The sequence below is a fragment of the Balaenoptera ricei genome, chromosome 7, assembly GCF_028023285.1.
Source record: "Balaenoptera ricei isolate mBalRic1 chromosome 7, mBalRic1.hap2, whole genome shotgun sequence".
In the NCBI taxonomy this organism is placed as follows: Eukaryota; Metazoa; Chordata; class Mammalia; order Artiodactyla; family Balaenopteridae; genus Balaenoptera; species Balaenoptera ricei.
In genome coordinates this window covers 112,268,306-112,282,176 of record NC_082645.1, presented here as the reverse complement: position 1 = coordinate 112,282,176, position 13,871 = coordinate 112,268,306, and the positions used below count along the sequence as shown (strand labels likewise).

At 44.5% G+C, this 13,871-nt stretch overlaps 1 protein-coding gene across 1 annotated transcript in view; it reads left to right on the top strand.

Annotated features, from left to right (window-relative positions):
- DNER (delta/notch like EGF repeat containing) overlaps positions 1-13,871 on the top strand; it is a 322,853-nt gene that overhangs the window by 193,369 nt on the left and 115,613 nt on the right. Inside the window, exon 6 of the mRNA XM_059927455.1 lies at positions 421-574. Coding sequence (XP_059783438.1) covers positions 421-574 — 154 coding nt within the window. The remainder of the gene's footprint in view (positions 1-420; positions 575-13,871) is intronic.

The following is a 13,871-nucleotide window of genomic DNA, read 5'->3' as shown; positions in this document are numbered from 1 at the left end:
CATTTCATGATGCTTTTGTTGCAAGCACTATCTATGCTGAAGGATTTCATTTGGAGTGACATCTAATTTAATGACTGTAGCTCAATATATCTGCTCTAGCATAATTCTCATTTCCATGTCAGGTCAGCGAAACTTTATTTTTTGCTTAAAATAATTATTCTTTCCATTTATGGTTTAGGAAGGTTGAAAACCATTGAGATACATATCAATAAAAAGCATGTTTGAAATTAAACTGTAAAGAAATAGACTATTTTTTTTAAAGCTATGATTTTAATCAGATCATGATATAAGTGATACGATTAAAATACTTCGTGTTGGTATAATTATAAAAATAAGTGGTACGTTTGAACTTTGAGTTTCACAGTCAACGCACACATTTTAGGGGACTCAAGTAACATACACCGTATGTTTGTGTTTTAGGCAACTTTTTCGTGTAACTGTGCTGATCAGTACACGGGTACTTTCTGTGAAGAATTTGACGCCTGCCAGAGGAAACCCTGCCAGAACAATGCGAGCTGTGTTGATGCGAATGAAAAGCAAGATGGGGGCAACTTCACCTGTGTTTGCCTTGCTGGTAAGGTTTCCATAGTTAATAGTTACTGTGTGTCTCTCTGTAGAATAGACACTTATTAATTAAGGGTGGTTAAGCATACATTGTTGGACAGGTGACTTCAAGGTCTCATTTGGTTCCATCAGCCCATGCTGATGGGAATGGAGGAAGGAAGTTCCTATGGGGATAAACATCACGTTCTTTGGCTGGCTTTCTGACATTAGGATGCTTCTGTCTTAGCATTCCACCATTTTTGTTCTGGAGTAATGATATTCCTGGTCAAATAGAGGCCTGGATGTTTCAAAGACAGTTCTGCAAATATGTACTGAGTGTGGGCTGGCGCTGTGCTGAGTGATTATGCTAAGTAACTTAAGAAGAATTCAGGCTAAACTGTGCAGGCTGTTAGGTAATGCCACCCAATCCTCTCATTTGTGTTCATTTCCTTGTGTTCATGTATGTTCATTAGTCCAAGTTCGTGGAACACCATGCTGCACAATGGGGCAAGTCTTTAATATTCCTTGGTTAGTATGGGGGATTCATTGATCTTACATGAGACTTTCAGATCCTCGGAGCACAAAGGGTGACTCTTAGGAGAGGGCAGTGGACAACAGACTTCTATTCTCTGGCAATCACCGTATTGACTTACTGCTCAGCCAACTCGGTTATAAACCCTCAAGGAGCAGGAATGGCATTTAATTGGTGAACATTTTGATACAGCTGTTTTGATGCAGCTTAAAAGCAAACACCAAATTACTCCTTTTTTATCATCAATAACGTGGAAAACTGACATCATCTTTCTTTTTCCATCTCATCCTGTTGCCAACATCTGCCACTGCGCAGGGATTCAGGGTGATGTCGGAGCTGGGGATGGAGAGAGGGATGGAGTGAAGTGGAAGTTGGGGTGATTAAGTGCTCATTGTAAGAAGCAAGGCCCATCCATGCAGAAATTCATAAACAAAAAAGTGAAAGTCCTTCACTCATCTATCCCAGCCCAAACTCTATAATAAGGGTAGGTTAATAGTTTGGTATGTTTTTTCCAGCCCTTTGTGTGTGTGTGTGTGTGTGTGTGTGTGTGTGTGTGTGTGTGTGTGTTTATTTCCCTTGCAGATCAGATGATTAAGTATTTTTCTATATATTTTTAAAAAGTGATCATAGTATACATACGGCTCTACAACTTACTTTTTTCAGTGTATATTTACCAGTAGATCATAAATATCCTTCCGTGTCAGTACATATGGGGCTACCTTATTCATTTTAACAATTTCGTAGCACATCTCCTAAATTTGTATCTCCAGGTGAGACTACTGCCTACTTGCCATCTCCATTCAGATGTTCCAGGCCACCTTAAGCTCAGTCATTCCATAACTGAGCTCATCACATCCCCAGCTCCACACAGCTTAGCTTCTGGTGTTCCATCTATTTCTACAAGCCAGACATCTACAAGTCACCCTAAGTGCCCCCCACCCTCTGTCCTTTCTGCCTCCAAGTGTTCTCCATGTTACCACCTAAAGACTTCACAGATCCACCCCCCTTCTCTGCAGCCCCACTGCCACTGCTCCCAGGCTAGCTGCCTTTGCCCCTTGTCTGTGTAACTGAGATAACCTCTCACTCTTTCTCTGTCTCCTCTTGACTGTGCTGTGCCCTGGAACCAGAGTGATCACGCCAAAGTGAGCCCTGGCTTTCATTGTGTCAGTGCCCCCAGACTGTCCATTCTCCTGGGTGATTATTTTCCAGTGCAGATCTGATGTAGTTGCTTTCCCACTTAATCCCCTTCTTCCCATCGCTCTTGGGATGAAGACCAGAATCCTCAGCCTCATTCTCCTCCATGATCGGTCGCTCACCCGCCTTTCCAGCCCCATCTCACCCCACTGCCCACCTTGCTCTGGGACCAGCTACCTTGGCCTTTCATCTCCCTGCCTGCTTGAGCTGCTGCAGGACCACCTCCCCGTCTCTGTGCCTGGACAGCTCTCCCTGCTGCCTCCCTTTTGCCTGGTTTCTATTTTGGACCTTGTTAAATGGCCCCTTTCCTTGGGAAGTCTCAGCTGAATGCTTCAGTCTAGGTCTCCTTCCCTTTTCCTCTTTTACAGCTGGGCGTTCTTTTCCTTCACAGCCCTCATCTGTTTGCAGTGGACGTGTACACGTGTGATTCTTTGATTCCTGCCTGTCTTCCCGTCCAGGGTCAACCCTGTGAGAGCAGGACCTGAATCAGTTCCGTTCAACATTGTGTCCCACCGTGTCTGACGAATCCAGGACGCTCAGACAATGTGTTGATGAGATGAATTAATGAAAGAGTATGAACGTGGCCTGACGTTTTAAACCACTCCTCTATTGATGGGTCTTTAAGAGAGTTTCAATTTTATTTCTCTTTTATAAGTGATGCTAGGACAAGTAAAGATCCTTCTATAAATAGTCTCAGTCAGGGCTGGTAGGTGGAGCTTGTCACTGTTTGGACTGAAATGATTTGTTTGATATTTTATCCAGGTCTGTTCTCAGAGGAGACTTCTCTATTTTTAAAGGAACTCAGGTGCACAGAATTGGAATGACCATAATGCTTGGTTCGTGATACTCTCTCATCTTGTCCGTAGCGTGCTTTTATATATTTACTTAGCTATTTTAAATTATTTATTTATTTATTTATTTATTTTATTTTTGACTGTGTTGGGTCTTCGTTTCTGTGCGAGGGCTTTCGCCAGTTGTGGCAAGCGGGGGCCACTCTTCATCGCGGTGCGCGGGCCTCTCACTATCGTGGCCTCTCTTGTTGCGGAGCACAGGCTCCAGATGCGCAGGCTCAGTAGTTGTGGCTCACGGACCCAGTTGCTCCGCGGCATGTGGGATCTTCCCAGACCAGGGCTCGAACCCGTGTCCCCTGCATTGGCAGGCAGATTCTCAACCACTGCGCCACCAGGGAAGCCCCCATACTTAGCTACTTTAATATGCAGTAATCACCGGTGGAGCCACCACCAAAACCAGAAGTTCAACCTGATGACTAACCATATAGTCTCCTCCTCAGCCCATCCCTCCGTCTCCCTTCCCATCCAGAGCTAACAGTCACCCTGAATCTTGAGTTGATCCGTCCTTTGTTTTCCTCTTTATATGATCTTAGCATTTACATGTTTTTTACAGAAGATATTATCTTTGTTTGAACTGTGCTCCAATTTATAAAAACAGTATCATGAGTGAATCATGAGTTGATCCATCCTTTGTTTTCCTCTTTATATGATCTTAGCATTTACATGTTTTTTACAGAAGATTTTATCTTTGTTTGAACTGTGCTCCAATTTATAAAAACAGTATCATGCATGAATCATGTTATGTTATCACGCGTGTAATTGTCTGGTGCTTACTTTCTTCACTTGATCCCGTCTTGCTGAGGTGCATCTACATGGTTGGATTTGGATTGCTGTATAAAATTTCATTGCTCTCTTCTCCTGTGGACAGGCACAGATAAGCACATTCTCGTATGCCTTCCATTGTTTATGTGCGAGGGGTTGTTTTAGGTCGTACCTAGGATTGGAATTGCTGGAACATAACATATATGACTGATCAATTATAGTCGGTCTTGCCAAACTGTTTTCCACGGTGGTTGCACCAATATATACTCCCACATGAAATGCATAAGCGATCTTATGGATTCAGATTTTCTTCAATATTTTGTAGTATCAGAAGTTTTAATTTTTGCTAACTGAATGGGTGTAGAAAAGGTACCTCATTGTGGTCTCTGTATTTTGTGGTTCACTAATGATGCTGGGCTCCTCTTCCTATGGTCATTGTTTTCCTATCTCTTGTCCAGATTTGTGTGTGTATGTGTGTGTGTGTACTCTTCTCATTGGTTTGCAAGAGTTCTCTGTTTCTTTTTTGTTCTAATCATTTGTCATTGTCAACTGTATGAATTGAAGATATTTTCACCAAGTGTGTAATTTGTCTTTTCACTTTGAGGGATCTTTTTTTTTTTTTTTTAAATTGACGTATAGTTGATTTACAACGTTGTGTTACTTTCAGGCGTATAGCACAGTGATTCAGATATATATTCTTTTTCAGATTCTTTTTCCTTATAGGTTATTATAAAATATTGAGTAGAGTTCCCTGTGCTATACAGTAGGTCCTTGCTGGTTATCTATGTTATATATAGGAATGTGTATATATTAATCCCAAAACTTTGAGGGATCTTTTGATGAATGGGCATTCTAATTATATTTTGCAAACTTTGCTTTTCTAGTTACTACATTTTATGTCCTCTTTAAGAAAATATTTTCCTTCCTAAAGATCTAAAAGATATTCAAGTATATTTTCTACCAGGCATTTAAAATTTTCGATTTTCAGCAAAGTATTTAATTAATATGAATTTGATTTTTGTATATATGGTTTGAAATTGGGATATTTTATCTTTTACTCTAACTTTATTTTTCTTCTTCAAAAATACTCCATTTCTATAAATACATAGTATATGAAACCTTTACACTGTGCCCCCTTCTCTAGAAAGCTGCTGATAGAATTTGGAATGACTAGATACTTTATACATTTTTAACTGTGCTTATTCTCATTTTAGGCATTTCTGCACTGTCACTGTTTAACCATTGATTTGAAATTTCCAGAAGCACTGTAAATTATTTTTTGCTTATTAGTGGGGAGAAGAATTTCACCTCTATCATCTAAGATGATTTAATATCTTCCACGTGGATAGCACATCATGGCTTTTTCTGGGTGTTTCCAGGTGGCACATATAGACATACAGCATTCTCCTTGGTTCTTCTAATAACAACAATAACAACAAAAATAGTATTTTGACTTTCAATTAGCTTCAGGAACAGAGAGTTGCGCTCTAAGAATTGGATTTTGATAATTAGACTCAGGGACAGTTTGGTGATTTCCAGTAAATTCATTAGAATTGTGCTGGAAGCTGAGATACGGCAAACAGATCTTGATTTACAAAGTGATCATCTTTTATTTCTTCTATTAAAACAACAAAACTATTTTATAACACCACATTTGTAAGTTGTTATTGTTTTAATAAACGACTTTCTAACAGTTGTTCTTCAATTTCCTGAATATTACAGGTTTAAATCTATCCAGTTTTCATGAAATAACATACAGTTTTATTTTAGAGATACATACCTTTGTACACTGGTCACAGTTTAAACAACTTTACATAATCTCCACTGACATTTACATCACGCTGTTTTCTGGTTCTTGAATGGCCTAGAGTTTGCATACAGTTGTCTACCTGTGAGAAAACCCTAGCACATAAAAGAAATTCTTTCTTGTTTAATAGAAATGTAAAGCAGCTAGAGAACCACAGCAGCTGTTTAAAATCTTTTCTGCTCTCCTTGAATCTTTAGCTCTGTCTTCATCTCTCTCACCTTCTACTTTATCCAAAGGTGGCCTCACGTCGGCTGGGGTCTCTCAGCCATCCTGTTTCTGACTCCCAGTAGCAACTTTGGTGGCCTTTCCTGGAACTGGGGCTGTGGGATTCCCTCCCCCATAGCCTCCATTTTCCCTCATGTTCTAGAACATCCCAAGCAGAGGTAGAAGAGATCTAGGAAATCTGGTACCTAACTGTCTCTTTGCTCAGCTACCTCCTGACTTGTTCCTGCAGTTCTCTTAGGCCGGTTTCTACTTTATCAGTTCCCACGTCCTGTGGGAACAGCCCTTCTTTCCCCTTTTAGCATCTAGCTCTATCTCTCCATCTGCTTTTTTTTCTTCTTAACATTTTTTTTCTGTGGCCGCACCCCACAGCATGTGGGATCTTAGTTCCCCGACCAGGGATCGAACCCGCACCCCCTGCAGTGGAAGCCCAGGGTCCTAAACCACTGGACCGCCAGGGAAGTCCCTCTCCACCTGCTTTTTACTGAAGTACACAGACGCGTGCACACGCTAATAGCTAGTGTTTATTCAGTGTAACCACGTGCCAGGGCTGTGCTAAGTGCTTTCCAAGGCTGCTCTTTAGAACAAGCTCCTAGTTAAACACTCTTAATTATACCATTTTTGTAGATGAGAAATCTGAGGCACGGGATTTTGTAACTTGGCCAAGAATATTAGAGGGACAGTCGACTGTAGTCACACACCAATCCCCAAATCTCAGTGGCTTCCAAGCAGAGGTTAAATTTCTGCTGTGTCATAGTTGGATGAAGGCACTTGGCCTCCAGGTGGTAACTCAGGGATCTGGAGGGTCTTGTGTGACGCTCTGAGAGCAGTGCCTGGACGTGGCGTTATATCACTTCCGCCACATGCCGTTTGCCAGAATTTGGTCCCTTAGTCCCTAGAGGTTTTGCCTGGGAAGAGGAGTCAGTGTGGCGAGCATTCTCATGGTCTCCGCCATGCCAGGTGCACATGCCCATAACTGTTGGGGCTGAGGTTTGAACCCAGGTCCTCTGCCGGGCTCCCAAGCCCATGTTCTTGATCATTTTATTACACTCTTTTCCTGTGTGTGTAGCCGCACTGTGAGCTGAGGACCCTCCTGGTACAAACATGTGATTCAGGACCATGTCATGCTTTCAACTTTCTCATATCAGACAGGACTCTTCTTAAGAGGAGAAATATTAGGCCATTTTGCCCCAAAGCGGGGACTGGATGCTTGAAAAGAGGCATTTTCTATTTAGCTTAGTTTTGAATGTCCTTGAAAAGCTTATGTTTCCATAGGAAAACTACATTTCCTTTGTGAGAAAAACTGTTTCCAGGTTAATTAACATCAATTAATTGACGTCTGAAGCTCCAGGTATGTGCATAAGAACTCTCTAGCAGTGGGAAGTGTGCTTCCTGTTGAAAATTTATCTCTGTGCTTTCATGTTTGCGAGTCTGATCATGAGACATGATCTTGTTTGATGAATGAATGAATCCAAGCCAGGTTCTTGTCACCAGAGAACAAAACTTCCACAAGTCTTCACAGAGACGTTGTCCTGATGCAACACTCATTTCTCCTGGGAAGAGGACGTTTCTTGGTAAGGAAAAATATTATTTTCAGCAAAGAAACTTCTGCTCCAGATTTGCTAATATGTTGATGTTTTGCTTTAATTTCTGCATCAAATGCCAGTACAAAGAGGATTTTTGAGTCATCGGTAATCCAGAAATGTATGATGAATATGGTGTGTTGGATGTTGAGTGAATTAAGTAATAAACTCTCTGCTGTAGTTTCCATTTTGATTTTTATTACAATTTCTTGGAAGCAGGAAGTGAATTTTTTTTTTTTAAATAGTAAAACATTAATGTGTCATATACATGTGTTGTACCATATAAGATGAATTATAGATTATGGTCAATCCAATTTCTGTTTTGGGAGGAAATTTTTATCAAGGGTGATTGATAGTTTTCTTGAAATTTTTGACAATACTTTCAAAAAGAAGGGGGTTGTCAATATCACCAAATACTGCTGGAGAATCTAAGAGGAGGCATTGACTTCGGCAACAGGTTTGTCCAAACCATTGGTGGACTCCTGTTTACACTGATGTGATAAGGGTGTCTCAAAAACTTTGAGGTCTCCCTAAAAGACTTCATACGGGGACAGAAGCAAGGGAGGGTGGCTGGGAGTTACCAGACACACTGAAGGGCAACACCATATGTGGAGATAGTCATAGCCGCTCGGTTTTCACGTGGCCTAGAAGCTTCCCAAGCGACACTGGTTGGCAGTGACCAGGTGACCGGATACGGATGGGCAGGATGTGAGAATCAGTGAGTGGCAAATACAGACTGCTCTAAAGGTAACGTTAGTGGCACAGTTAGTGTGCAGAACAGAATTAGAAAGGTCTCTTTTATTTTATTTTTTAAAATTATAACATACAATTTAATAGCACAGGCTCTGGAGTCAGAATGCCCTGATCACAAGGAGAAATCTCACACAATTAGAACTCAAATGTGGGCTATTTCCCATCACCCCACTATCATTCTGTCCAGTTCAGAATGAACTTCCTGGAGACTCTGCTTTCTGCCTGAGGTTACATGAGCCCCAAGTGCCAGAGTCAGAAGACCTGGTCCCGTCTAGACCACTACCCGTCCCACTTGACCACAGCCTCTGGAGCCAGCAGTCTCAATCCTGCTTCCATCCTTACCATTTTCTAGCTGGGCTCCTTAGGCAAGTTACACAACCTCTCTGGGCCCGCTTCTTTGACTTTGCAGGGACTTGGCAACAGCCCTCGTCACGGCTGGTTATGAGTGTTAAATGAGAAAACAAGCTCCAATTCTGTTGACACATGTCTCCAGTACTTAGCCGTGGCACATAGTAGGTGCTCAATAAAGATTTGTTGAATAAATGAATGAATAGAATAAGATGAAATTCTATCCGAGGCATCCAGATGTATATCGAGGACAGGATTCCCTTAACTCTCCTCTCTGCCTTCTCTCCCCAGGCTTCTCCCTGTAGCACACGTATTTTTTTCCCCTCCCACATCAGATTGGGGCTGGCCTGAGGGCGGCACTGCTGTGTTACGTGACTCTTTATTTCTCCATCCCCTGTCAGTGCCACGCCTTGTGCTTTGCTCACAGTAGACGTGGAATTTAACTTCTTTAATCAGGACTTATTTTATAAAAGCCTTCTAATTTCAGGAGTGTAATTTTTCCTCCAAGGAGCTATTACTTTTTCTGAAAAGAAGAGCTGTGATGCATGTTCAGAACCACCACTGCCAAAATATTATGTATCATACGAAGCACTTCTCAGCTTCAGAGCACTTCATTGTTCCAACTAATTGGTGATTTCAGCCTGTTTTTAAAACTCATCATTTCCGAGGTGAGGGGAGTGCAGCGTGTGTGCCCATCCCAGCTTTACTCTTTTAAACCCTGGGTGTGGCTCAAATCAGCATCAAAGTGCCTTTGAGCGTGAGTTAGAAATGGGTCAGCTCCTCCTGGAGGTGAATCCCGAGTAGAATTTGCTGAGTCCCTACACCCAGTCTCACTCAGCTCAAGGGGTGAGTCCATTGGCGGATGAGTGCAGGTTTGAAGAAGTGGGTTAGTTCAGTTTCAGAATGGAAGGAACCTCGGAACTGCCTCTGTACGTGAAGTGGGGGGGGGGCGGTAATGATGACTCCATGAGGGTGGACGATGTGACCAAGGTCTGTAAGCTCACGGGGAAAGTCAGGCTTCTTCACTCTGTGTCCATCTTTGGGTCAAAGTGCGTTTACTGCAACATTCTCATGGTCCATGAGTTTTCCACTAGTTATGAGTAGAGCGGGAGGTATGGGTGTCTCTGACGGGCTATGACTCATGGACCGTGATGCAGAGAGAGTGCCAGTTGAGTCCAGGGGACAAAACAGAACTGTAGTGTGGCCAGCCTTGAATCCAGTCTCTTCTACTTAATAACTGTGCGACCTTGAATTGCCCTCCGCACCTCTCTTGGATTTCCTCATCTTTAAAATAAGGGCTTATTGTGAGGATCACTCATTCATTCAACAGTCATTTGTCAAGTGTCCACTATGTGCTAGGTATTTTCTAAGTGCTAAGAACCCCACCGTGAAATAGCGAAGACCCTGTGTTCATAGAGGTGGTGTGTTAGTGAGGAGATGAGTCAACAATATGCACATGTGTGTTCTTTGGTGTGTGTGTGTGTGTGTGTGTGTGTGTGTGTGGTCAAGGGAACACACCATGGTGATAGATGCTAGGAAGAGAAATAAAATACAGGGAAGAGATAAAGAACTGGGTGTATGATTGTAGACAGGGGGATTAGGTGAGGCCTATCTGAAGGGGAAATGCTTGTGTAGAGACCTGACTAAAATGAATAAAATGAGCTTGTGAACAATGTGAATGGCAGAGGGAATAGCACATGCAGAGGTCCTGAGGCATGAATATGCCAGGAGTGTGTGAAGGGCACAGAGCCTAAGAGAACCAGTGATGAGGCTTGGCTGGGACCAGACCATGCGGGGGGGACAGGGGTTTTAGCCCGAGAGTGACAGGAAGCCATCGGAGGGTGTGAACTGGGGTGGGCCATCTGATTTTCCTCTTGAAGGAGAATACACATAGGGAAGGAAAATTGGGAAACCAGTCAGGAGGCCATTTACTCTCCGGGCAAGAGAGAGTGCCGGCTTGAGCACCATGGTACTGGAAGTGGTGAGTTTGGGATTCAGGGTGTATTTGAAGGGATTGCTGATGACACTTCTGGTGGATTGAATGTGAGGTGGGAGTGGGAGTGGGTAGTTGTGGATGATGCCAAAGCTTTTTTTAAAATAGCGGTTTTATTGAGATATGATCCACATACCATCGAAATGTACAAGTCCATGGTTTTTAAAATATATTCACAGGGTTGTGTCAACTGTCACCACAGTCAGTTCTAGAGCATGTTCATCACCCAACAGCAGCCCTTTCCCCTTTAGCTGGCACTCTGAACCTGCCACCCACACACACACACTGCAGCCTAGGTAACCACCGATCTACTTTCTGTCTCTATAGATTTGCCTGTGCTGGACATTTCATATAAGTTGAAAAATATGATATGTGGCCTTTTGTGACTGGCTTCTTTCCCTCAGCATCGTGTTTTCAAGGCTCATCCATGTTGAGCATGTGTCAGTATTTCACTCCTTTTTATGCCTGAATAATATTCCATTGCATGGAGACACCACATTTTGTTTATCCTTCATCCATTGACAGAATGTGGGTTGTTTCCGCCTTTGGCTGTTGTGAATAATGCTGCTGGGAACCCACCCTCTTATGCCCATCCTTCTCCTCCGGGATCTTATGCTTCCAAACTTTTCGGTCTTCCTTTCCCTGCCATCCCCCGCTCCCTGTCCCCCATCTCCTACCCAGCCTCCCGTCTGCAAGGGTTGGAGGTCTCAGTTAAAACCAGTCCCTCATGGGCTTCCCTGGCGGCCCAGTGGTTGGGACTTCACCTTCCCATGCAGGGGGTTCGTGTTCTATCCCTGGTTGGGAGCTGGGATCCCACGTGTCTCGTGGCCAAAAAACCTAGACATAAAACAGAAACAATATTGTAACCAATTCAATAAAGACTTTAAAATGGTCCACATCAAAAAAAAAAATCTGAAAAAAAAAAACCAGTCCCTCAAACAAGCAATGATTTTGTAAGTCCTTGCTGCCGCTGTCTGCTCGCCTTCCCTTCCCTTTCCTCCTCCTCCTTCCTCTTCTTCCTCTCCTCTTCCTCCCCTTCCTCCTCCTCCTCCCCTTCCTCCTCTTCTTCATCACTGCTCTTTGTCCAATCAGTAATTTTCTACCCACTTATTTAAACATTCTTTCTCTTCATATCATGAATCTGCTTCTCCAGTGTCATTGGTGGTGTCCTTCTCACTGATTTCCAGGGCTTTTTCTTAGTCCTTGTCTCTCTAGCAGCCCTTCTCGCCTGGCTTGCAGAGCACTGCCCTGTGTCCGTTCTCCTTGGACCTCTCCAGCCCTCCTCCCACCTTCTGTGCCCGGTTCCATCTCTAGAGCTGTCCTTACCCCCTTCAGCTGCCTTTCCCTGCCTGGGCCAGCAGTCACTCATTCTGAGCTGTCACCTCTAAGTGAATGGCTTCCAGACCCTTCCTTTCAGCCTCCCGGGTCCCCTCAGCCCCAGCACTTTCACTGGGCTCAGCGTGATGCTCTGCTAACCCTCAGCCCCTCCTAAGACTCAACCCCAGACTCCCCTTCCTCTGCCTCCCACACGTGCTTTCAAGCCAAGCTCTCTTCGACTGGCTCCTGTTTCTATCAGCTGTGCCGTCACTGCCCTCATCTCTCAGGCTGGAAGCTCAGTCCTGCCTGCTGACTCCCCCGTCTTGCTTATTTCTGGACGGTCTCCAGGTTTGCTCTGTTTACGGTGATTCCGCATCTGCCCCTGCACGCTGCTTCCTCTTCCATCGCCAGTGCCCTGATTCAAGCCTTGTCGTCTGCTGCCTGAATGATTGTGGTAAGCCGGTCACCCTCAGCACCATCCACGCTGCCTTGCTTACGACTGCAGTGCAGTATTCCAGAAGCCCAGGACTGGAGCCCAGCCGAGCCAAGGGCAAGGCCTGCTCCCACTAGCCATTCTCTGTGTGACTTTGGGGAAACTAACGTCACTGGGTCTCAGCTTTCTCTCTGTAAATCAGGGTGGGTGGCAGAATCCTCAGCCCCACAATGCAGTGCTTAAGTGATGCATGCGGTGTGCTTAGAAGGGTCCCTGGTGCACAGTGAGTGCTCAGTGAATGTCAGCGGCTCTTATTGTTGTTGTTTTTGTGGAGCCAAGAGTCAGATGCCCTGCACGGAGCACTTCCACTACTTCCTGTGGCCGGAGATGTGGCCTCAGTCCCGTCTGTGGGCTCCCTCTCTGGGAAGCCAACTTGGGCCATGTGGGACCCTTAGGACATCCTTTCCTTCTCTCCTAAGACCCAGGAGAGCTGGGCCTGAGCGGCTCCCTGCCACATTCCCTGCCTCAAGGCTGGCCTGGCTCTCACGGTCTTTCCAAACAAGCCGCATGAAGAGGCAAGAAAAGACATGTGAGGAGTAACGAGTGTGGGGTTTGGGGTCTGCGGTCCTGGGTTTAACTCCAGACAGAGTCACTCACTGATTGAGTTTCTCTGAGCCCAACTTTTCTTGTCTGTAAAATGGAATAATGGTATCGCCCTTGTAGGGGTGGAAGAGAACACGCACACACGTACACATGCATGTGCAAACATATACACACACGCAAACATGTATAGATACACATACACATGCACACACACACACACAAGCGCACATTTGCATGCACACATACATACGCCTGGCTCAGAATAGGTGATGCATAAAGGGCACCGGTTTGTAGCTTCTAAACACAAGTAAGAGGAAGCCGATGAGAAGGATCCGAGCTTCAGTTCTCTGTCTCTCCCAGCGGCTGTGCCCATCCTCCTACGTCCCGTCTAGCCTGCCCCTTTGGCCCGCATTCTGTCCAGACCAGAGGCACCTGTTTCCAAGGAGAAGAGAGAAAAGTCTTTAGCTCTCCCCTAAGTTAAAGCAAACAAGAAGGGACCACGCTACAGCCCTCCTTCGGCATGGCTGCGCTCTGTTCAGAAACCTACAAAGGCACCACGCTGGTGACCCCGGCTCCTCAGCACGTGGATTTGAGGCTGTCACGGCTTGCCCTGGCCCCAGCCTTCCCCCCGCCCGCTCCAGGCAATCCAGCCTCGCCTGACACCGAATGTGCCTGGCTTTTGCTCCCACTGTGTTTAATTGTTTCCTATGAGTGTGTCTTCTCTCCTCACCTGGAGTAAGCTCCCTGCAGGCAGGAACTGTTTCTAAACATCTTTGAGATTCTCCATTTGTGAATGTTCACTCCCCCAAAATTTCTTTCTGAAAGAATGAATGAACACCTCCTGTATAGTTTGGGTTATTACACAAGCTTAGAATTCAACCGATAAATATCTTTAAGGCAATTCCTTACCTTGTCTGCCCCATGGTATAA